The sequence below is a fragment of the Amborella trichopoda genome, chromosome 10 (assembly GCF_054954075.1).
Source record: "Amborella trichopoda isolate Santa Cruz 75 chromosome 10, AtrichopodaSantaCruz75HAP2 v2.0, whole genome shotgun sequence".
NCBI lineage: Eukaryota > Viridiplantae > Streptophyta > Magnoliopsida > Amborellales > Amborellaceae > Amborella > Amborella trichopoda.
Window position 1 is genome coordinate 900,515 of NC_142345.1, and position 25,338 is coordinate 925,852.

General features: G+C 28.6%; 2 protein-coding genes across 3 annotated transcripts; both read left to right on the top strand.

Annotated features, from left to right (window-relative positions):
* The first annotated feature begins 718 nt into the window (after nucleotides 1-718).
* Nucleotides 719-1,910, top strand: LOC148779982 (F-box protein At5g49610-like). Its single transcript, XM_088849566.1, has one exon. It carries the CDS (start codon nucleotides 740-742, stop codon nucleotides 1,862-1,864), a length of 1,125 nt encoding a protein of 374 aa, XP_088705692.1. The 5' UTR covers nucleotides 719-739; the 3' UTR covers nucleotides 1,865-1,910.
* A 14,109-nt stretch (nucleotides 1,911-16,019) lies between these two features.
* On the top strand, nucleotides 16,020-23,471 carry LOC105420177 (NAC transcription factor 56-like). Of its 2 annotated transcripts, none has more exons than XM_020663515.2 (4): nucleotides 16,020-16,371; nucleotides 17,817-18,023; nucleotides 21,196-21,494; nucleotides 23,215-23,471. In XM_020663515.2, exons 2-4 carry the CDS (start codon nucleotides 17,837-17,839, stop codon nucleotides 23,269-23,271), a joined length of 543 nt encoding a protein of 180 aa, XP_020519174.1. In that variant the 5' UTR covers nucleotides 16,020-16,371; nucleotides 17,817-17,836; the 3' UTR covers nucleotides 23,272-23,471. The 2 variants fall into 2 exon arrangements, with proteins under 2 accessions (XP_020519174.1, XP_088706433.1); XM_088850307.1 differs by lacking the exon at nucleotides 16,020-16,371 and adding an exon at nucleotides 16,379-17,231.
* The last annotated feature ends 1,867 nt before the right edge of the window (nucleotides 23,472-25,338 follow it).

Genomic DNA, 25,338 nt, shown 5'->3' on the forward strand with positions numbered 1-25,338 from the left:
TATTTTCTTCTCAGTTGTTCAGGATTATTAAATAGTTCTCTGTATGTATGGAATTATGCTTTCTTTCTTCTCAATTGTTCTGGATTATTAAAATGTTTTCCATAATCTCTTTGCTGGTTCAATCCGTGCTGTTATTATGTAAATTCTGTTAACAATTAAATCTCATGTAAATTCTGCGTTTTCAACTGTTTCTTTGTGTAATTGTTTAACCATTCTTTTTCTTAATTTGATTTTGGGCGAGGGAGATTTTAAGATCTTAACTCTCTCTCTCTCTTTCGAAATTAAACTTTTCTTCTCAGTTGTTCAGGATTATTAAATAGTTCTCTGTACGTATGGAATTATGCTTTCATCTTTCTTCTCAATTGTTCTGGATTATTAAAATGTTTTCCATAATCTCTTTGCTGGTTCAATCTGTGCTGTTATTATGTAAATTCTGCTAACAATTAAATCAGGTAAATTCTGCGTTTTCAACTGTTTCTTTGTGTAATTGTTTAACCATTCTTCTTCTTAATTTGATTTTGGGCAAGAGAGATTGTAAGATCTTAACTCTCTCTCTCTCTCTCTCTCGAAATTAAATTAACTTTGTCTTTCTAAAATACATCAGCTCTCTCTCTCTTTCTCTCTAAATTGCACTCTCTGGCTCTACATTACATTAGCTCCCTCTCTCCCTCTCTTATAACTGATATGTTCATTCTTTATTCCAACAGGCTAACAGGTACAATTTTTTATCTCTCAAAAGATGGGCTCTCTATCTAACAAATTGCCTGATGAGCTACTTGAAGAAATCCTTGTAAACTTATCCATACCTTCCATCCTTAATTTCAAAAGGGTCTCCAAATCTTGGTTTAACCTCCTCTCCTCTCCTTGCTTTCTACACCTCCACTCTCTCACTTATCATTCTCCAACCCAACCATTTATACTCTTCCATCCATTCTTCGACAGAAGGCATCGTATTTTCACTGTCTCCCTCAAACACCATGAACGCATCATTCAACTCCGTGAACTACCCCATAGCTCTTCATTCATGCCAAAAATGGTAAAATGCAGCAATGGCATACTTTGCATATTAACATACGGCGGTACCTTCTACATTGTGAACCCTGCAACCGGCCAATCCACCCACCTTCCGCATATTCATGGGATGCCTGTAATGCATTTCGGATTCTATTTCGACCCCCAAAATCACAAATTCAAGGTGATCGCAGTGCAAATTCAAAGAGTTATATCAGTTCACAAGGTCTTTGACTCAACAATCAGAAAATGGGTAGAGCCAATCGAAGCTCGATTATCTGGCTTGCAAGAACTCATATCCATCGGACGCACATGTTATATCTACAACCGCTTCCACACCGTAGATCTGATTGCTTTCGACATGGTGAAAGAGGAGTTAGAGATTATACCAGCACCAATACAAAAAGAGTGGAATGATCTTGTTGCAGTGTTGGAATGGGATGGCTGTATTTCAATAGCAGTTGTCAGCCATAGTTTGGAACTAAGGTTGTGGGCTCTAAGAAAAGAGAAGACATGGGAGAAGGTGGTAGATGCAGATTTGGGGGAATTGAGACTTAGAAGGGGCGGTGAGACTGGTTATCCATATCCAGAGGTTGTGGTTGGGAATGATATATTGATGGCTTTTGGTAGTCAAATAATAAGTTATGGGATTGAGAGTGGGAGATTGAATGCTTTGTCACTAAGTGAGAATGAATTATATCTTGGTGATTACATATCTTGCAAACCCACTCTATTATCTTGGGAGTATGAAGAAGAGGAGCCTTCATGTCCAAATGCAAAGAGAACAAGATATCTTCCTTCATGTCTAAGTGAGAATGAATTATATCTTGGTGAAGGACTGCACAATTTTTAGTTGGTTGTTTTTTTTTTTTAATGCTCCATTCGAGTTGAATTTGTAGGGGAACTTTGGCTGCAATTTATGCTTAATTGATGGTTCTTTTATCTCTCTGACCTTTTTTTTTGCCTCTCTCTGTATCTATTTTTAAATTTGTTTTGTGACCATTGCGTGCAAATAAAAAGTTAAAAACTGGGCAGGCTTTAGTGCTTTATCTAACATTGAGTATTTGATTTGATTAAAGGGAATTCCACATGCTAAAACTTGGATTCCTCAATGTAAACTACTATAAGGTCTTGATAATTTTGAGTTACAATATTAAGTAACATGCCAAAGGAAAATTTTGGGTTTAAAATACTAAGCAACATCCTAAAAAAGGGACACTATAAAAAAGGTAACTCTCCCTCTCATATTCATATATAGTTTCATATTGGAAACTTATCTATCTCTTGTAGGGTTGAGATGACGAGGGGCTTGAGGAAGGAAATATGGTGATATATAGTAGGTCTTTCTTTCTCTTAGATTGTAAGCATCCTATAGAAATTAGAAGTAGCCCCTTTTCATACGTGTTGGCTTGGCCCAGGTCCAAGCCCGGGCTATAACCAGCCCGTAGTGACTGACTACCACAGCCATTGATATGCATATGGCATATGCGATATCAAACAAATTATTGACAATTTTTTAAAAAAAAATTCTCTATATTCATATTTGGATGAGGGTTTTGGACCGTCAATTTTCAAGAGTTTCAATTTTTCATAGATGTGCTCGATCTACACTATTTTTTAAGCTTTAAATTTTATAATTAGATACGAAAATATATTTAAGGCTATCACAAAGATTTCCACTATTGAAATCACATTTTTCCACACTATTTGAAGGGGTACTTTACTTTGATAGATTAGAACCTCAGCTCTATACAAACTACACCCTTATACTATACAAGTAAGGCGCACCTCTAAATTTTATTGGAAGATGTAGCTTAGGTGTCAAAAACCTTACAATGGCTTGAAAATCCATGTTCAACCCTAGTTATGAAATTTTAGGATGCAAATTGAGCAATTTTATAAACACTTGAAAATCTTGAAAATAGACGGTCTATATTACTTGTTACAAAATTTACTATTTTTAGGACTTGAAATTCTTTTATTTCTTTATATCCATACATATCAAGGTCAAAATGATCAATTGGAAGGTTCTCAACTTCATAACACTATTTTCTATTATATTTTTGAGCTATACCTACTATATTATAAGGTTGCAACCTTATATAAACTTTTTCTTTCATATTTTATGGTCCCACTTTTTGAGATTATATACTGTATTTTAATTTTTTTCTAAGATATTACATTTTTTTTTTTTTTTTAAGATATTACATTAATCTTCTTTTTTTTTTTTTAGAGGGCAAGCGGGAACGTACTTCTAACCATCATATGTACATGTAAAAATTTATAAAAACAATAGTTCAATTCAATAATAGGAATCAATAATCATGTGCATGTTGGTGAACTTAATTGATTTTAGATTCTTTATTTTGTATTTTTCAGAGGTGTTTGAAGATCACAAGCATGTATGTTCAAAATTTGATCTTAATCGGCTTGTAGAGAAATAAATAAAATTAAAATACATTATATGTTTTTAAAAAAAGTAGGATGTTTTTAAATTTACAAAAGAATAGGATTTTCTCGAACTTTGTGACACACCTAAGTTACCGGATTTCACATGGGATAGTTCTAACTTGTAAGTAATTGTGCCCTCCTTATATCAAAAGTAAATGATCTCATAATATACAATTCTTTTTTTATTGGTTAATACATGCCCCTGCCCATTTTATAAATAATTAGTTGTTTTCGAACGCATCAGTAAGAATAGAAACCTAGACCGGTAGCTGAAGCTCAAGTGGTACTTCATAAATAATAATTTTTTTAATAAAAATTTAAAATAAAAATGTTTCATATTCCTTATTTTTAAGGAAAATAAATATATTAAGGAAGTCCAAATAATTTGATTCCATGTATATGCGAAGAAATCTCATTTCTTAGGACCCTGTTGTGTAAGTATAATATTTTTTAATTCCTTATTTTGACGCAGAAAAATAAAAAATAGAAAACATATTTTCTAATTATAAAATAAGCGAAAAAAAGTAAAAATGTGTCGTACTTATAACTTTTGCTTGAAAACTAAAATTTTCTAAATACTCAGATGAAACCTTATTTATCTCAACTTTATAAGGAGTAAGAAAACCGAAATAATTTTGGAGACTTTATACGGTAAGATCAGTGAGCAAGAAAATAATCTTTGATGTGTTGGGAATGGCGGTTGCTAAATCAAATATAACAAATGGCTATTCGTTGTAGGAAGATTAAGAAAATTATTATAGATTGGGGCTTTTTTTTTTTTTCATAAAGAACTAATATAAACAGTGTCACGAGACTGAAAGCTTCTAAAAATGCCGAGAGAAAGCCCAAAAAGACATGAATGAAAGTAGTGAAGAAAGATATAATAATTTTGATTAAGGGTATCGCATTTGATAGAGCAGAATAGCAGAACAAGATTCATAAAATCGACTATAATTAATTGGGATAAGGATCTATTGATGATAATGACCATAAACAGTGCCAGAGACTTGCTTCGTTGAAATTTACCCTATTTCGAAATAAATTACAACTATTGATGACATGGTAGAGTAATAAGAGATTTAGAAGGTTTATCTAAATTAATGGTATGGAATAGAAGAAATGGAAATACATTTTGCTTCAGTTGTATAAATAGATAAAGGCGTGGTTTGTAAAAGGCTGAGGCCTCAACCATTCAAAGTAAGGCGCACCTAAAATTGTGTCGAAATATGTTGTTTCAATATCAGAAATCTTTATGATAACTTGAAATTTTATTTTCATATCTAATTATAAAATTTAGAAGCTAAAAAACAGTGCAAATCGATTAGATATATGGATACTTGAAAATCTTGAAAAGTGACGGTCTAAATAATATATTATGAGATGTATTATTTCCAAGACTTAAAATCTATTTTTTCTTATGTCCATACATCTTGAGGTCATGACAATCGATTTGAGGGTTTTTTAATATCGAAAAACCTCTTCTAGTGAATTTTTTAGGTCCGCTTTCATTTGATTGTTTAGAGCCTCACTCTTATACAAAATATTTCCCAAGATTATAGCACAATTCAATGTTATGCACTTAGGATTCCAAAGAATATAGCACAATTTAATGTTATGCACTTAGGATTATGTGGATTGTGTAGAAGAATTTCTACTGCTACAGCTACTGAATACAGGAAAGTAGGGTGGAATGCATGAGAAACTTTTTCATTTATTAAATTTGACAATTTCAGGAGTCTTCGTCTTCAAGAACGCTTTCAATTTCATAAGAACTTCAAATGATATTATGCTCCCGGGGAGCGTGCTGTACAATTACCCCTTGGTAGAAGCTTATTTAGGGTCAATTTTAAGACACATTTAGTTACATGAAATATTTTCATATGAAAAAAATTTTCTATGTGATTAGGTGTGGAAAGATTTTCACACCAATTAAATGGTGTGAAAAGATGCATTGGGATCAAATAGTGTGAAAATATTCTCACACTTAACTAAAATTTTTCACTTGAAAATACTTCCCTGGATACATTTTCATACGAACCAAATGTGCCAAGGTCCCAAATTTTGAGGAATTAACAACTTCAAGCCATGGATTAACCTCAATTAAAAACATTTCCTAATTTCAAATTAATTGTAATTAAAAAATTAATGGCTTAAGATTGAAGAGGGATCATTCAATTATTAGATAGTAAGATCTAAGTGTTAGAAACTTAAAATGCCAATTTTTTTTTTTAGAATAATTATCTAGTTATGAAATTTTAGGATGCAAATTGAGCAATTTTATAAGCACTTGAAAATCTTGAAAATAGACGGTCTATATTACTTGTTACAAAATTTACTATTTTTAGGATTTGAAATTCTTTTATTTCTTTATATCCATACATATCAAGGTCAAAATGATCAATATCAAGGTCAAAATGATCAATTGGAAGGTTCTCAACTTCATAACACTATTTTCTATTATATTTTTGAGGTATACCTACTATATTATAAGGTTGCAACCTTATATAAACTTTTTCTTTCATATTTTATGGTCCCACTTTTTGAGATAATATACTGTATTTTAATTTTTTTCTAAGATATTACATTAATTATTATTTTTTAAGATATTACATTAATCTTCTTCTTTTTTTTTTTTAGAGGGCAAGCGGGAACGGACTTCTAACCATCATATGTACATGTAAAAATTTATAAAAACAATAGTTCAATTCAATAATAGGAATCAATAATCATGTGCATGTTGGTGAACTTAATTGATTTTAGATTCTTTATTTTGTATTTTTCAGAGGTGTTTGAAGATCACAAGCATGTATGTTCAAAATTTGATCTTAATCGGCCTGTAGAGAAATAAATAAAATTAAAATACATTATATGTTTTTAACAAAAGTAGGATGTTTTTAAATTTACAAAAGAATAGGATTTTCTCGAACTTTGTGACACACCTAAGTTACCGGATTTCCCTCTAACTTGTAAGTAATTGTGCCCTCCTTATATCAAAAGTAAATGATCTCATAATATATAATTCTTTTTTTATTGGTTAAAGAGCCTTATTGTTTTTTTTTTTTTTTTTTGGTAGATTAGTGGGGAATACATGCCCATGCCCATTTTATAAATAATTAGTTGTTTTCGAACGCATCAGTAAGAATAGAAACCTAGACCGGTAGCTGAAGCTCAAGTGGTACTTCATAAATAATAATTTTTTTAATAAAAATTTAAAATAAAAAAGTTTCATATTCCTTATTTTTAAGGAAAATAAATATATTAAGGAAGTCCAAATAATTTGATTCCATGTATATGCAAAGAAATCTCATTTCTTAGGACCCTGTTGTGTAAGTATAATATTTTTTAATTCCTTATTTTGACGCAGAAAAATAAAAAATAGAAAACATATTTCTAATTATATAATAAGAGAAAAAAAGAAAAAATGTGTCGTACTTATAACTTCTGCTTGAAAACTAAAATTTTCTAAATACTCAGATGAAACCTTATTTATCTCAACTTTATAAGGAGTAAGAAAACCGAAATAATTTTGGAGACTTTATACGGTAAGATCAGTGAGCAAGAAGATAATCTTTGATGTGTTGGGAATGGCGGTTGCTAAATCAAATATAACAAATGGCTATTCGTTGTAGGAAGATTAAGAAAATTATTATAGATTGGGGCTTTTTTTTTTTTCATAAAGAACTAATATAAACAGTGTCACGAGACTGAAAGCTTCTAAAAGGCCGAGAGAAAGCCCAAAAAGACATGGATGAAAGTAGTGAAGAAAGATATAATAATTTTGATTAAGGGTATCGCATTTGATAGAGCAGCATAGCAGAACAAGATTCATAAAATCGACTATAATTAATTGGGATAAGGATCTATTGATGATAATGACCATAAACAGTGCCAGAGACTTGCTTCGTTGAAATTTACCCTATTTCGAAATAAATTACAACTATTGATGAACATGGTAGAGTAATAAGAGATTTAGAAGGTTTATCTAAATTAATGGTATGGCATAGAAGAAATGGAAATACATTTTGCTTCAGTTGTATAAATAGATAAGGGCGTGGTTTGTATAAGGTTGAGGCCTCAACCATTCAAAGTAAGGCGCACCTAAAATTGTGTCGAAATATGTTGTTTCAATATCAGAAATCTTTATGATAACCTGAAATTTTATTTTCATATCTAATTATAAAATTTAGAAGCTAAAAAATAGTGCAAATCGATTAGATATATGGATACTTGAAAATCTTGAAAAGTGACGGTCTAAATAATATATTACAAGATGTATTATTTCCAAGACTTGAAATCTATTTTTTCTTATGTCCATACATCTTGAGGTCAAGACAATCGATTTGAGGGTTTTTTAATATCGAAAAACCTCTTCTAGTGAATTTTTTAGGTCCGCTTTCATTTGATTGTTTAGAGCCTCACTCTTATATAGAAGAATTCCTACTGCTAATGCTTCTGAATACAGGAAAGTAGGGTGGAATGCATGAGAAACTTTTTCATTTATTAAATTTGAGAATCTCAGGAGTCTTCGTCGTAAAGAACGCTTTCAATTTCATAAGAACTTCAAATGATATTATGCTCCCGGGGAGGGTGCTGTACAATTACCCCCTGGTAGAAGTTTATTTAGGGTCAATTTTAAGACACATTTAGTTTACATGAAATATTTTCATATGAAAAAAAATTTTTATGTGGCTAGGTGTGGAAAGATTTTCACACCAATTAAATGGTGTGAAAAGATGCATTGGGATCAAATGGTGTGAAAATATTCTCGCACTTAACTAAAATTTTTCACTTGAAAATACTTCCCTGGATACATTTTCATACGAACCAAATGTGCCAAGGTCCCAAATTTTGAGGAATTAACAACTTCAAGCCATGGATTAACCTCAATTAAAAACATTTCCTAATTACAAATTATTTGTACTTAAAAAATTAATGGCTTAAGATTGAAGAGGGATCATTCAATTATTAGATAGTAAGATCTAAGTGTTAGAAACTCAAAATGTCAATTTTTTTTTTTTTTAGAATAATTATCTAGTGATTCTTAAGGAAAATGTACATATACATTATACCCGACAAGAGCATTGTACATCCGTTATAAGGGGAAAAGGAGCCACCAAAAATAACACTTTTTTTTGTTAGTGATTTTGGTTCCTGAAAAGTCATAAGATATGTGTTATTTCTGGAGTACCAAATTTCGTGGGTCTAAAGCAGAAATTGGTATACAATGATTTGAAATGCATTTAGGACCTTAAATTCATTTGAAACAAAAGTTTACACATGAATCGGTCAACTCACCAAATACTTTTCCATTGGTTAAATGAGGTTGTAATTAAAAGCTACAATAAGATAGAATATGTAATATGTATAATATATAATAATATATAAATAATATAATGAGGGACGTAAAATAGGGTTTAAGAAAGAAACCATCTTGAAAGGTCAAGTTCTTATTTTAAGTTCCATCAATTTAGATGGAACTGTTTTACTTAAGCACATGGTAGTAAGGAAGTTACAGGGGAAATTTCTTTATTGTATAAGGTACGTGCATCGAATACATAAGTTGTACAATAATGAAGAAGTTCTTTCTTTCTTCCCTTACCTTCCTTTTATCAAACACATCCTTGATGTAAGAAAGGGTTAGGCTATATAATATATATTGTTTTTGTATTTATTATTATTCTTTAAATGGAGAAGAAGTCAAACTAGTTACTCAGATTCGCTTGAGTAACCACATTCCGAGTACCTTGGACAAATCGATTTTCTATACACTATAGGAATACTTAAACCATACTATTTAGTATATTACTTTTTATATATACAATATTCATGATAATATTTATAAATGATATTTAATATTTTTTGTGTTAAACACATGTATAGAAAAGTATAAAACACACCAGTTACCATTTTTTGGATAAACTAATTAGTAATTGATTACCCTAATATTGTGTAGGGGAAATGATCCATCATGCCATTAATTATTTGTGTTTAATAGCAAAATGTTGACTATTGTTGTTGTTGTTGGTACTCTTACTATTTCAATTTGAGTAATTTACGCACGTCCTAAGAAATCCTTTAATTTTTTATATTATTATGTTCATTCCAATTTTTTTGTTTTTTTATTTTTTTTAGATATGACATTACCCCCTAATCTCGATCTTGAAGGTCTAAATTTTAACATGTGTAATAAAACAATTGGACCTCTTTTTAGTTAACTATAAGGCTAAAAATATTTAGGATTTTGAGGATCTGAAGTTCTCTAAACATTCATATTGTAAAAATCCGAGGTTACAAGGGCTTGTAGGCATATAGAACTTTGGTTTTCATTTTTGAAAATCTAAAGTAAGGGCCGTTTGGGAAAAAACTATAGTACTGAGTGTAATTTTCAAATTTTCAAAGGGATTTTTTAATTTAAAGAAAAATGTACCCATATATCTCATTTAAAAATTGTAATTATAAAAAGGAAAACAATACAATGAGACTTTTTATCTTTCGTACAAAGTGGTCGTTGACCATTAGTTATAAAATTAGATTGTTACATTTATTCCATTGACCAAGCTCCAACGTCAAAATAAATTTTTTCGCATTTTATGATACACCTAAGCCATCAGATTTCACATTGGATAGTTGTAAGTAGTTGTGACATATTTGTATAAACAGTAAATGGTTTCATTATATACAAGGAAAATGAACTTGTGAGACCCTCCCACACCCATGTGTCTAGGACCCCAAAGGATCACTATTAAATTTAGCACATATCTCTAGAAAACGCAAGTCCCACACTCATGTAATAATTTTCAGAGAGATTAGTGCCAAATGTAATGGTGATCAATTAAGGTCCTACACACATGAGTGTGGGAGGGTCTATATACAATCCCTTATAAAAATCCTTTTTAATTTTTGTATATTACTCCCACGTCCCTTTTGTTAATCATTTATTTTTTTCTCAAGTTTACCGTTTGACTTAGAAAATTCACTTTCCGAAGTCACAAATGACTTCAGATTCTATATATCCGTAGTCATATTTTTATTTTTAAAAGTCATTTTTAGGGAAAAACACGAAAACCACTTCGGATGTTGAAAATATGAAGTCACTTGACTTCAAATTTTTAATATCTGAAGTTACATTGTAATTGAGATGTCATTGCAACCTTAGATAATTAAAATCCAAAACATGTAACTTCAGATTTTCAATATCCAAAATGGAAAATCACTTAAAAAAAAAGATGAATGGTAATTTTGGATTTTCAATCTCCGAAGTGAGGGAAAAAAAAATAGACAAAAAGGTATGCGCATAATATACAACAAAATTGGGGAATTTTCCTAATTTAAATTTTTAAAGGGATATTTTCATAAATTTCTCTTTTTATTGTTGTTGTTGTTATTGTTGTTGTCTTTATTGTTGTTATGATTAAATTAAAATTATTTTTACATATTTAATTGTGTAATTGTAGTGATAAAAATATATATAGTAAATTAAGGAATTTAGGATTTTTATTTTCAGGGAACGGGATTACGAAGCCGAGTTCGGATATAAAGCCTCCCAAAGAATAAAATAAAATTTTAAGCACAACATGCTGCCTTCCCAAAAAGACTTCAGCCCTAATATTCAACCGCCACCGTCCAATTGTAAAAGATCAAACCGTCCAATATTTAGATGAACGGATTTAGCAAAAACTCCAACCCCAATTCGACCCTTCTAAAAAATAATAGTAGATTCTAAAATTTGAGATTGAAAAAAAATATTATTATCATGGGTGTGGTTTGAAACTTAAAACAACCTAATTAAGACGCACCTCTAAATTTTATCATAACATGTAATTTTGGTATAAATAATTCTTAGGATTATCTAAAAATCTATTTTTATATCTCGTTATAAAATTTTAAACTCCAAAACTGGTTAAAATCAAATAGATCTATAAGCATATGAAAATCTTTAAAATGGATAGTATAGATAATGTGTTGTAAGATGCACTATTTTTTGGGACTCAAAATATTGTTCTTTTTTATATTCATCCCTATCAATGTCGAGTAATCAATTAGAGGATTTTTCAACGTTAAAACAACCTTTCCCAACAGATTTTAGAGGTATGCAACCTTATATAAATTTTTTAAAATTATCATTGACCTTGAAAAAGTGCACAAGTACCCGACCCAAACTGAAGGGGAAATTGATCAAAAAAAAATTCAAAAATCATTTAGATTTAGGAAATATATGATGAGATTATTTACACTTGATACAAGAAAGTCACAATAATTGTCAACCATTTGATGTGAAATCAGATGGAATAAATTTAGCACAAAGTCTGAAATAAATTTTTTCGAAAGTTGTGAGATATTGAATATATTAGATTTCATATCCAATGGCTAAGAAAATTTGTAACCTTCTTGTACAAAAAATGATTGGTCTCATAGTATATAATACCTTAAACTTAATTTCAATTCAACTTGTACAAAAATTAAAAACTAAATTAAAAGCAATATAGAATCCTACTTGTTCATTTCTTTTATTTTAATCTATGCCATTGAATGGGTCGCTTTTGCACATTTTCAGCATCGACATCGCTTGATGCTGTAACTTTCTTTTGACAAAATCCTAGGGTAGGTATTTTGGCCCAAGGGATTAAATAATAAATATATTACTTGATCCATAGTTAACAAGTTGGGAAATAATAATAATATATCGGCAAACCAAAACGTCAATAATAACTCAATTTTATTTCAAAAAGTCAAAAGAAAAAATAGAATAAAAATACACATCATTAATATATATATATATATATATATATATATATATATATATATATATATATATAAGTTGTAGAATAGTACAAATTTTAAATTTAGCTCAAAGAAAATATAGTGAAAAAATCAGATATGTAGAGATGATAGAATATAGGATTATGATTTACAGTTATTGTATAAATACAAAATCATTGAACAATAATTTATTGGCCCAACTTTGTGTCATTAGAATAATACCTGACAATTTTTTGTCTAAACTTTCAATAAATCCAACAACATTACTTACTTTTTTGTCACAATAATATAAAAGATATCACAAATTTATTGGAAGTATAAAATGAAATAGAAACGACCACACTAAACACTAGAACTGAATTACTAAATAAATAAGAATATTAAACCAAGGTATAGGATTATTGTTCAAACAAAAAAACACAAAAGATCATTAGCATAAGATTGCAGTTAACTAAAAAAACACAAAGATTCAAACATTTAAAATAATATAGTCCATTAAAAATGCTACGTTATATACTCCAATGAAATAAAAATTATAAATATAAAATTAATCAAACTTATCTATGCATAATGAAAAGCAACAAAATGACTACGAATATTCGAATCTCACATTGAATCCTTAGTTGCCTAATTCTTTAGCATTATCGGATCTCTCTTGCTCTTTATAAGAACGCTCTGGGTTTAAAGAGAAAAAAATTTCATTGGGTTCCTCTTCTAACTCTACCTATTATTTTGATATGGGAAAAGTTTAGCCAAGGCTCTAAACAATCAAATTTGAGCCTACTTCAAAAGTTTCAGTAGAAGAGGTTGTTTTGATGCCCAAATATATTCAAATTGATCATCTCGATATCAAGACACATGGACATGAGAAAAAAATGGATTTCAAGTTTTGAAAATAGTGTATTTTGTAACCCATTTTTGAACCATCAATTTTCAAGATTTTCAAGTTTTCATAGATCAGTCAATCTACACTATTTTTGAAACTTTAAACTTTATAAATAAATATAAAAATATATTTTAAGGCTATCACACTGATTTCCAATATTGAAACCACATTTCTTTATATTATTTCATGGTAGGCTCTAATTTGATTGTTTATAGCCTAGGCTCTATACAAACCACACCCTTTTGATACACATTACTTGTTTTGATATCTTATTTTTGGGGAACATATTACTTGTATTAAACTTTTTTTTAGGGAACTACTTGGTGAAAATTATTGTGACATTTTTTTGTTAAATCATTATCGTCAAATTTTTTCTCAATTAATTAGGGTCAGCTATGCGAATCCTGGTCCATCATTCTACTCTATCAAGGGTCATACCCTCGGTAAGGCCATAAGTTCCTATATATTTTTCCACTACTTCCAACCATGTCGTTTAGGGACTATTCCTTGCTCTTTTTTAAACCTTCCACTTGAACTAACTCGCACTTCCTAACATGTGTTGAACTGGGTCTGCACCATACATGGTCAGTAAGGATGGCAACAGGCCATGTCAGATCCGACCCAAACTCGACTAAAACCAGACCCGATCCAAAAAATAAAATAAAAAACATTTAAATATATTTAAATATTATGTTAAATATGTGCATGTATTATTTAAATATTATAATTAAGACTATAGTTATATTTATTTAAATATTAATGAAATATTATTGTCCGATTCGGGTTCACATGGACCTGGACCTCACCCACCGAGTCCAATTTTTTGACCCATACCCAGACCTATGTCCGGTCTGGATGTCGGGTCCGGGGTCGGGTCCAGATCTATTGCTACTCCTAATGACCAATCCACTTAAGTTTACTCTGTCTCATCTTATTGCGTATTGGTGTCACGCCTATAATTTTTCTGAATGTATAAATCAATATTCTTGATTTTACAATTAATGAGAATGTACTTATATTTAAACCAAAAATCAATAATATTAAGTTAATAAGTAAATAGATTCATAGGGAAGTAGTTTTTTTCAAAAACAATTTAAAATATAAAACGTAGATTTCTATCAGTTTTTTTTAAAAAAAAATTTTAAAAAAAAAAAAGGTTTTTGAAGATATTTTTTTAAAAAAATTTGTTTCATGTTGGCTGGACCGCAATTCTATATATGTGAACCAGAAAGTGTAAAACATCCATCTTAAAGATGGATGTAAGTAGATGTTCTATCAAAAACAATAGAAACTAACAGTTCAAATGTTTTTGTACTAGAATTATTATTTTTAATTTTTAAAATTTATTTATTTATTTATTCATATCCGTGATCTCCATGTTCGAGATTAAACCTCCTTAAATAGATTTATTAAGAGTCCCACGGGCTTGGCCGCATAGAAACCATAGAAACCAGGTCCTTTTTAAATGGGAAAAGTTTATATAGAGCCGAGGCTCTAAACAATCAAATTTGAGCCTACTTCAAAACTTTCACTAGAAGAGGTTGTTTTGATGCTCAAATATGTTCAAATTGATCATCTCGACATCAAGATGCATGGACATGAGAAAAAAATGGATTTCAAGTTTTGGAAATTGTGTATTTTATGACGCATTTTTGGACCGTCAATTTTCAAGTTTTCATAGATCTATCAATCTACACTATTTTTTAACCTTTAAACTTAATAAATAAATATGAAAATATGTTTTAAGGCTATCACAAAGATTTTCAGTATTGAAACCATATTTCTCGATACTATTTGAAGGACGTTCTAATTTTATTGTTTATAGCCTAGGCTCAATACAAACTGTACCCTTTTTTAAAACTTAGAGTTATTATTAACTGATTTAAAAAAGTAAGAATTTTTTTTTGGAAACCTAGGATAGCTTTTGTCGTTTACTCCTTCCTATTGAATTTCTCTCTCCTCTTTTCTTTTTCTTTTTTTTTTGTTTGCAAATGTTAGCAATGAATTCTTATTAAAAAAAAGAAAGTGCGGTTTGGATGGGGCCAAGGCTCTAAACAATCACCGAGCTTCAAATAGTATCGAAAAATGTAATTTTAATATTGAAAATATTTGTGATAACTTTAAAATATATTTTTATCTCTATTTATAAAGTTTAAAACTTAAAAAATATTGTAGAGCGACAGATCTATGAAAACTAGGAAATCTTGAAAATTGACGCTCAAAAAATACGGTTACAAAATACACCATTTCAAAAACTTGAAATCCATTTTTTTTCTCATGTCCATGCATCTTGATGTCGAGATGATCTATTTGAGGATATTTAGGTATCAAAACAACCTCTTCTAATGGAAATTTTGAAGTAGGCTCTAATTGATTGTTTAGAGCTTCAGCTCTATATAAACTTTTCCCTAAAAAAAAGCCAAAGGTTTACAGGAAGCTCTAAACAATCAAATTTGATTTGAGCCTACAACAAAAATTTTACTAGAAGAGGTTGTTTTGATGCTCAAATATCTTCAAATCGATATCTCAACATCAATATGCATAGACATGAGAAAAAATGTATTTCAAGTTTTGGAAATAATGTATTTGTAACATATTTTTGGACTGTCAATTTTTAATATTTTCAAGTTTTTATAGATCTGTAGATCTATACTATTTTTAAAGCTTTAAACTTTATAAATAAATATGAATATATATTTTAAAGCTATCATAAAGATTTACAATATTAAAATTACATTTCTCGATACTATTTGAAGGTAGGCTGTAATTTGATTGTTTAGAACCTAGGCCCTATACAAACCACACTAAAAAAAAATTACAAAGAAGAATCTCTTTCGTCTGATCAATAGGAGTAGAATCCCATTCTCTCTCCTCCTTTTCCTTTCCAACAGGACTAGGAATCCTAGTCCACTTGGGATTACAGTTCTCTCTCTCTACATTTTTCTCTCTCTACATCTCTCTTCCTCTCTCTCTCTAACGATTCCGAGTCAATCTAGAACTACATCTCTCTCTCTCCTATTCCTATCAAGATTCGTTCTCTCTCTCTCTCCTCCTATTCGTATTGGGAGTAGGTGTTCTAATCAACTTAGGAATGGATATCTCTCTTCTCCATAACTTTCTCTCTCTAAAATTTATATTTTAAACATGAATGGCATGCATTATATATAGCCCTGAAACGTAACCCTCAAGATCAGATCAAGTCTATTTTCTGCAAAGAGATTCCAACCTTTTCAAACAATTATATAACCAGTTCAAGATTCTAGGTATTGTACCTCTCCCCCTTTTATCTTATTTGTTTTATCTTTTTTTTTTTTTCTTTTTATTATATAGATCACTCTTTTCCTCTTCTTTTTTTTGTTTTTTTGAATGCTATGTTTTCTTGTTTTAACATTATTGTTGGTAACTTTTGTACATGCTTTCTGTAGTTTTCATTTCTTTTTTACTTTTTTATTTTGATTATGGAGAAAACTTTCTTGTCTTTCTTTTGTGGTGCCTGTAGAAAACTTTCAAGACTCTAGGTATTGTACCTCACCCCCTTTTATCTTATTTGTTTTATCTTTTTTTTTTCTTCTTTTTATTATATAGATCACTCTTTTACTCTTCTTTTGTTTTTTTCCTGAATGCAATGTTTTCTTGTTTTTACGTTTTTGTTGGTAACTTTTGTACATGCTTTCTGTAGTTTTCATTTCTTTTTTACTTTTTTTATTTTGATTATGGAGAAAACTTTCTTGTCTTTCTTTTGTGGTGCCTGTAGAAAACTTTCCCACCATTTATTTTTTATTATTTTTTTTTGCCTGTAGAAATTTTGGTTATAGAACCAGCCAGTCCCAATATGGATGGGTTTGGCTCGGGACCGGGTCGGTAAGCCGGGTTATTGGGGCCTTGGAAGCCCATAATTGCCTGATTCCACTGGTGTTCAATTTTTTAATTTTAGTTGTATGTATACATCAACACGGATGGGTGAATTGCCGATCTGGATTGGTGAATCGAGGATTACTGCAGACAAAAACAAGTGTTTGAGGTGAACTATTTTTTGTTATGGCAGACAACAATCCAGTCGAATAAGGAATTTCCAATGGCTGATCGCCCTGTTCAAAAGGAAACCATTGGGATATCGATTCGGGTGAATAGACCCCACGGACTCGCTCGATTTTCATTAGTTCTATTTTTTTTCAATTTAGGAAATTTTATCATATTATCCATGAGAGATTAACAATTTAATCCCTTACCTGTGTCTTCTGATTTAATTTCAAAATACTCATAAAAAACAGATTACCTTGAGTTGGAATAAATAGATAGAATGATAAAAAGTTCTTTTTTTATGGGTATTTTGATAGATTTTTCTTTGGTTTATTATTTAGGTTCAATATAACATTTCCTCAAAGAACCAGATAGGGTAGGTTCACATATTCTGATCGGTTTTGGGAGTCCCTAACATGATGTAGTATTGTATATCTCCCTCATTTGAGGACAATGTTGTAAAACCCGGACCGCAACGGAACCAAAATGTCGATTTTCTATGAAAAATTATTAGAAAGAAAACAAAAAAGAATAATATGAAGAAATAAACCAGTGGGAACCAGGTGAGCTTGGGTTCCCACCCACTAGACTGTCTGTAATTCGTAAAGTAAATTTACTGTGGTTTATATCTGTTGGGTTTGTTTGAGAAAATGGAAGATATTGATTTTTTTGCATATTGGTGATTTAGGAGGGATTCTCGTCGATTGAATGGCTAAGATGCAGATTCCTGATCGATGGCTACCAAAAGTGAGATTTCCCCAAGGATTTCGATTCATTCCAACAGATGAACAGCTCGTTACCTATTTCCTCACTAAGAAACAAGCCTCAGAGCACCTTCCAATTGATTATATCATAGATGACAATCTATATAGTTATGATCCATGGGTTCTTCCTGGTATGTCTTTTAATAGTTTTCATAATTAAAATGGCATATCGATACCACTTTTTTTACATACAGAAGTAAGGTTGTAGTTATCTATATCGTCCAATTCAGTTTTACGGTGTAGATAAGTTATAACTAAAAAACAAGCCTCGAAGCCGCTACCAATTGATTCTATCATAGATGATAATCTCTATAGTTATGATCTATGGGTTTTTCAAGGTATATCTTTCAATAATTTTCATCATAAAACAAATAATATAGATTCTGCTTTTTTTACATTAGAAGTAAGATAATAATAATCTATATTCTCCAATTCAATTGGAGATAGCCACATAGAAGACAATTTCCACAGGTATGATTTACTGGTTCTTCCAATTATATCTTTCAATAGTTTTCATCAAGAACATGCGGAATAGATTTTATTTAGAGAAGTAAGAATGTGGTAATCTACATTGTCCCATTTAGAGAAGTAAGAATGTGGTAATCTACATTGCCTCATTTAGTTATTTTTAATTTTTTAGTTTTTTTTTTTCTTTTTTTTTTTTTTTCTTTTTTTTTTTTCATTTTTTCATTTTTAAATTTTTTCCATTTTTTCCATTTTTTCCATTTTTTCATTTTTTCCATTTTTTCCATTTCTTCCATTTTTTTCATTTTTTCAATTTTTCATTTTTTCATTTTTTCATTTTTTCATTTTTTCCATTTTTTCCATTTTTTCCATTTTTTCCATTTTTTCCATTTTTTCCATTTTTTCCATTTTTTCCATTTTTTTCCATTTTTTCCATTTTTTCCATTTTTTCATTTTTTCATTTTTTCATTTTTTCATTTTTTCAATTTTTCATTTTTTCATTTTTTCATTTTTTCATTTTTTCATTTTTTCATTTTTTCATTTTTTCATTTTTTCATTTTTTCATTTTTTCATTTTTTCATTTTTTCATTTTTTCATTTTTTCATTTTTTCATTTTTTCATTTTTTCATTTTTTCATTTTTTCATTTTTTTCATTTTTTCATTTTTTCATTTTTTTCATTTTTTCCATTTTTTCCATTTTTTCCATTTTTTCCATTTTTTCATTTTTTCATTTTTTCATTTTTTCATTTTTTCATTTTTTCATTTTTTCATTTTTTCATTTTTTCATTTTTTCATTTTTTCATTTTTTCATTTTTTCATTTTTTCATTTTTTTCATTTTTTCATTTTTTCCTTTTTTTCGTTTTTTTCGTTTTTTTCGTGTTTTTCATTTTTTTCGTTTTTTTCGTTTTTTTCGTTTTTTTCGATTTCTTCGTTTTTTTTATTTTTTATTTTTTATTTTTTATTTTTTATTTTTTACTTCTTATTTTTTATTTTTTATTTTTTATTTTTTATTTTTTATTTTTTATTTTTTATTTTTTATTTTTTATTTTTTATTCATTTTTTTTTATTCTTTATTTTTTATTCTTTATTTTTTATTTTTTATTTTTTTTTATTTTTTTTTTTTATTTTTTTTATTTATTTTTTTTTTTTTTTTTTTATTTTTTATTTTTTAATTTTTTTTATTATTTTTTAGTTTTTGTTTTTTATTTTTTAGTTTTTATTTTTTATTTTTTATTTTTATTTTTTTTTTTTTTTTTTATTTTTTTTTTATTTTTTATTTTTTATTTTTTATTTTTATTTTTTATTTTTTATTTTTTTTTTATTTTTTTTTTTTATTTTTTACTTTTTACTTTTTACTTTTTATTTTTTACTTTTTACTTTTTATTTTTTATTTATTACTTTTTACTTATTACTTTTTACTTTTTTTTTTTATTTTTTTTTTTATTTTTTTATTTTTTTATTTTTTTATTTTTTTATTTTTTTATTTTTTTATTTTATTTTATTTTATTTTTTTTATTTTTTATTTCTTTTATTTTTTATTTTTTATTTCTTTTATTTATTTATTTTTTTTTATTTTATTTTTTTTATTTATTTTTATTTTATTTTTTATTTTTATTCTTTATTTTTTATTCTTTATTCTTTATTTTTTATTTTTTATTCTTTATTTTTTATTTTTTATTCTTTATTCTTTATTCTTTATTTTTTATTCTTTATTCATTATTTTTTATTTTTTATTCTTTATTCTTTATTCTTTATTTTTTATTTTTTATTTTTTATTTTTTATTTCTTTTATTTTTTTATTTTTTATTTTTTATTTCTTTTATTTTGTTTATTTTTTTTTTTATTTTTTTTATTTTTTTTTATTTTTTATTTTTTATTTTTTATTTTTTTAATTTTTTTTATTTCTTTTATTTATTTTTATTTTTATTTTTATTTTATTTTTTGTTTATTTTTTATCAATGAATTTTTTTTTTGGGGCATTTTGGTTAATTTTCTTTTCATTGGCTTTTTTCTAAACATTTTTACTTATTTTAGTTAAAATTTTAAAAATATAAAATTTCATTTGTGCGGGGGTTGAGAGAGAAAGAGATTTTAGCAAGACATATGTTCCTAATATGTATAGAGATAACATTAAAAATATGAAACATTATTGTACGAGAGAGAGCCAATTGATTTTGAGTAGCTTTATCGAGATCAGAAGTGAATCGTGTAAAGGTTTCTAACTGTGCAAATTGAGCCAATTCCAATTTCGATTTATGAGCTACTTGTTTCATGACAAATGGGTACAGGGACAAAAAAATGGAAAATTATCTCCTTTTTTGTCTATCGGGGTAAGGTAAGTAAAAAGGGAAAAGATTCTAAGTTTTCTTGTTTGGTTTGGCCCGTGACAAGATAAACTTTGGAATTTGATATTCATACGAATGGAAGTCACGATCGGAAATACCATGCATAGCCATCACAAGAACGAATTTCATGTTCCATTAGAGATGATACTAATGTGACAAATATTGCCACTCGAAAGCAAATAATATTGGTTTAAAGGGTATTTCATTTCTTTTGTTCTTTTAATTTATTTTTGCTTTTCATGTGTTTATATTTTATATCAAAATATATGATTTATTTTTCTCTTTCAAGTGTCTTTGTCATTCTTCTATCTCATTACATTTATATGTGCAACGCACGTTAATCTACTGATGTATTGTGATTTAATTTTTATGATTACTGATGAAACTTGATCTACTGATGTATTGTGATTTAATTTTTGTGATTACTGATGAAACTTGATCTACTGATGTATTGTGATTTAATTTTTATGATTACTGATGAAACTTGAATAGATAGAGATCTTTTTGAAGAGAATGAGTGGTACTTCTATTCAACCTCAACAAGTGATAAGAAGCCCAACGAGTGTGATACAACCACAGGATGCTGGAGGGCAATTGAAACTGATCAACCCATCCATGACAGCAATGGAAATTTGGTTGGCACAAAGAACACACTGGTCCATTTTCTCAGAGATCCCAATGAAACAATGACCGATTGGTGTTTGGATGAGCACTTTCTAATAGGACAGCATGAGGGTCACAAGCAAACATGTGAACACCACCAAAACAATGAGGAAAAAACTGACACAGTGGTAAGTGTGTTGATATATGTTGTTTCATAGTAAGAACATTTACTTTTGGTATGATCAGGTCATATTTATTGTTGACTATTTGATAAGAAATTGAGTGGTTGGATGTGTATCATTGATCAGGCGTAAAGTCGGAAAAAAAGATTTCGAATTTTGCGACACACCCAATTTGTCGGATTGATTATTAAGAGTGATTATGACCTCCTTACACTAAAAGTCAATGAACTTATTATATACAATTCATCGTATGAAACACCATTGTATTTGTTGGAAATAAATTTTTAGATGATTTTGGTAGTTTTAAAGATGATTTGAGAACTTGCATATTTTTCCTTTTTAAAATTTTTCTCAAATATTCAAAATTTATGTCAAATTTTTCTATAATGCATATTTTTTTATAAATTCTAAAACCTCATTCATACTCCTTTTCTTCATTGTTTGCATTATTTTGATTAAAATGCCATTCAATGGAGTGTTAGGTCCATGAAGATCATCATGGTTATCTCAGAACCATAGTGTTAGGTCCATGAAGATCATCATGGTTATCTCAGAACCATGATGGTAATTGAAGGTGACGATAAACTTTTAACCATCACGGATGTAAGAGAACCGTGTTGGCTTTGCCTCTATTCAACCATCATGTTTCTACAAGTACCGTAATGATTTAGAAGGTAAAATAGCCGTGATGACTTAAACCCAACACGAAGAGGGTTTGAGCCCTCTATAACTATCATGGCCCTGAGATAACCATGATGACCTTCATGTATCTAACACTACCGTGAAGGGTATGTTAGTCAACATAACTTATGAAAGGGGTATGAATGACATTTTAGAAGATTTGAGGTTTTTTTCCAATAACCAAAAAAAAAGGATATTTTTTATAGGGTGCGGTTTGTATAGAGCCTAAGCTCTAAACAATCAAACTAGAGCCTACCTTCAAATTAAGTTTTAAATACTGAAAATCTTTGTGATAGCCTTCAAATATTTTTTCATCTAATTTTAAAGCTTAAAAAATAGTGTAGATCGACATATCTATGACAACTTGAAATTTTTGAAATTTGATGTTCAAAAAATGTGTTAGAAAATGCACTATTTTCAATACATATCAAATTAGAGCCTACCTTCAAATTATGTTTTAATACTGAAAATCTTTGTGATAGCCTTAAAATATTTTTTCATCTTTATTTATAAATTTTAAAGCTTAAAAAATAGTGTAGATCGACATATCTATGACAACTTGAAATTTTTGAAAATTGATGGTCGAAAAATATATTAGAAAATGCACTATTTTCAATACATGAAATCCATTTTTTTCTAATGTCCATGCATCCTGATGTCGAGATGATCAATTTGAAGATATTCGAGTATCAAAACAACCTCTTCTAGTAAAATTTTTGAGGTAAGCTCTAATTTTATTGTTCATGAGCCTCGGCTTTATATAAACTTTTTCCTTTTTATAATCTCTTTATTTTTAACTATTTTTAAACATTTACCCTTTTTAACGTTTTTTGGGTGTACAACTCAAACTCAAGTCAAGACACAAGCCTAGTTACTTGGAAGAAGGGCAGGTACCTTAGCTGAAGCCAAGACTCAAGCCTAGTTACTTGGGAGAAAGGCCGAGTAGCTTAGCCGAGACAAGTTTCTAAACCTTGATAGAACATGATAACTGTAATTTTATCACTTCTACATCTAAACCAATACCCATGTTATTTTGTTGAATCAGTGGGTGATATGCAAAATCTACAAGGACGAGGACGAGGACGAAAACGATGGCGATTAAAGCCAGAGAGTATCAGACTTCCCATCACTGCATTTGATTGGAGCTTGAAGGAATTTGAATATAGGAAATTGATTTTTTAATCAGATTAGAGGAATAGATATCATCATAAAGCATATATTGACATGGGGAATACTGCTTTATTTCTAAGTAGAAGATATTTTGGTTATCAATGAAATGAATGGTTATTGGTTTTGTGTAGTGAAGCTTTCTGTGAGTTTGATTATTATTCTTTTTGTTGTTCTTATTTAATTGGTTTCTCCATTTGTTTTTTTTTTTTTACAATTTTACATTGCATTGCTACTTCTCACCGTAGGGTTTACCACCTCCTCCCCCCAAAAGTGAGCTTTGTAGACATTCTCGACTTCTAAAAGACTTTTACACTCACAACCCAATGATGCTTTTTCTTGCTTTTAACCCCCCAATTCAAAACAGTCAAAATTTTTGAAATTAAATTGCCCCTTTCAATAGCAGGGGCACGTCCAAATTTTATCATGAAAAGTAATTTTGGTGTAAAAAATTATCCGGATAGCATGAGAATCCATTTTCATATTTAATTATAAATTTTGAATTCCAAAAATGATTTTAATCAGGTTGATCTATAAACACATTAAAATTTTGAAAATAGACGGTACAGATAATGTGTTGCAAGATGCCCTATTCTTGGAACTCAAAATCTTTTTTTCTTTTCATATTCATACAATTCGATGTCGAGATCATCATCAATCAAAAGGTGTTTCAACATGAAAATAGCTTTTTCTAATGGATTATTGAGGTGCACATTAATTCTACATTTTAAGGTTGCAACCTTATATGAACTTTTTCATACAAGGCGGGAAAAGTTTATATAGAACCGAGGCTCTAAAGGATCAAATTTGACCCTACCTCAAAAAATTTATTGGAAGAGGTTATTTTGATGCCCAAATATCTTCAAATTGAGCATCTCGACATCAAGATGCATGGATATGAGAAAAAAATGGATTTCAAGATTTGGAAATAGGTATTTTTAGACCGTCAATTTTCAAGATTTTTAAGTTTTCATAGATTTGTCGATCTACACTATTTTTGAAGCTTTAAACTTTATAAATAAATATGAAAATATATTTTAAGACTATCACAAAGATTTCTAGTATTGAAACCACATTTCTTGACATTATTTAAAGGTAAGCTCTAATTTGATTGTTTAGAGCCTCGGTTCTATACAAACCACACACACACACACACACATATATATATATATATATATATATATATATATATATATATATATATATATATATATATATATATATATATATATATATATATATATATATATATATATATATATATATATATAGATATATGAGTGTGATTTCTATAGGTCACAACCTTATACAAAAACTTGAGTGTGATTTCTATAGGTCACAACCTTATACAAAAACTTGAAATCAAGTAGACCTATAAATATATGAGAATCTTGAAAATGGACGGTCTAGATAATATGTTGCACGATGCACTATTTCTGATATTCAAAAACTTTTTTTTTTCATAGTCATAGATCTCAATGTCAAGATGATTGATTAGAGGGCTTTTTCAAAATTAAAACAACGTTTTTGATAGATTTTTTAGGTGGATCTATGATTATATATATATATATATATATATATATATATATATATATAGGAAAACTCTTCCCAACGCCTATTAACAAAATAAACAGTAATTTTACCTACTCTATCACCGTCCAAAGTTCATCGCACGGTCATATTTTTCTTTTCTTTTTTTCTATAAATCAGAATTACTTGAAATTTAGAATGTATAAACATCTTAGTAAAGCGCACCTAATAAAAATATATAAAAAAAAAATTTATAAAAAATAAATAACAAAAATACCTTTGAAACTTTTGGAGGGTATTTTGATCAATTTTTTTTATGTAAAATATTTTTTTTATATTTTCCGTAAATTCACCTCTTTTTTATTAATACAAAATTCGAAGACATTCTGATTTGTAGAAAAAATAAATAAAAAATGAGACACTATTAGATAATTGTAACTGTACGATAAACTTTTGATGGTGATGAAGATAG

Bases quoted from the DNA above. Each gene is read 5' to 3' on its own strand.
- LOC105420177 (XM_020663515.2), top strand. From the start codon at position 17,837: ATGGCTAAGATGCAGATTCCTGATCGATGGCTACCAAAAGTGAGATTT. The intron at 18,024-21,195 runs GTATGTCTTTTA...AAACTTGAATAG, and splicing joins TGATCCATGGGTTCTTCCTG to ATAGAGATCTTTTTGAAGAG. The intron at 21,495-23,214 runs GTAAGTGTGTTG...TTGTTGAATCAG, and splicing joins AGGAAAAAACTGACACAGTG to TGGGTGATATGCAAAATCTA.
- LOC148779982 (XM_088849566.1), top strand. From the start codon at position 740: ATGGGCTCTCTATCTAACAAATTGCCTGATGAGCTACTTGAAGAAATC.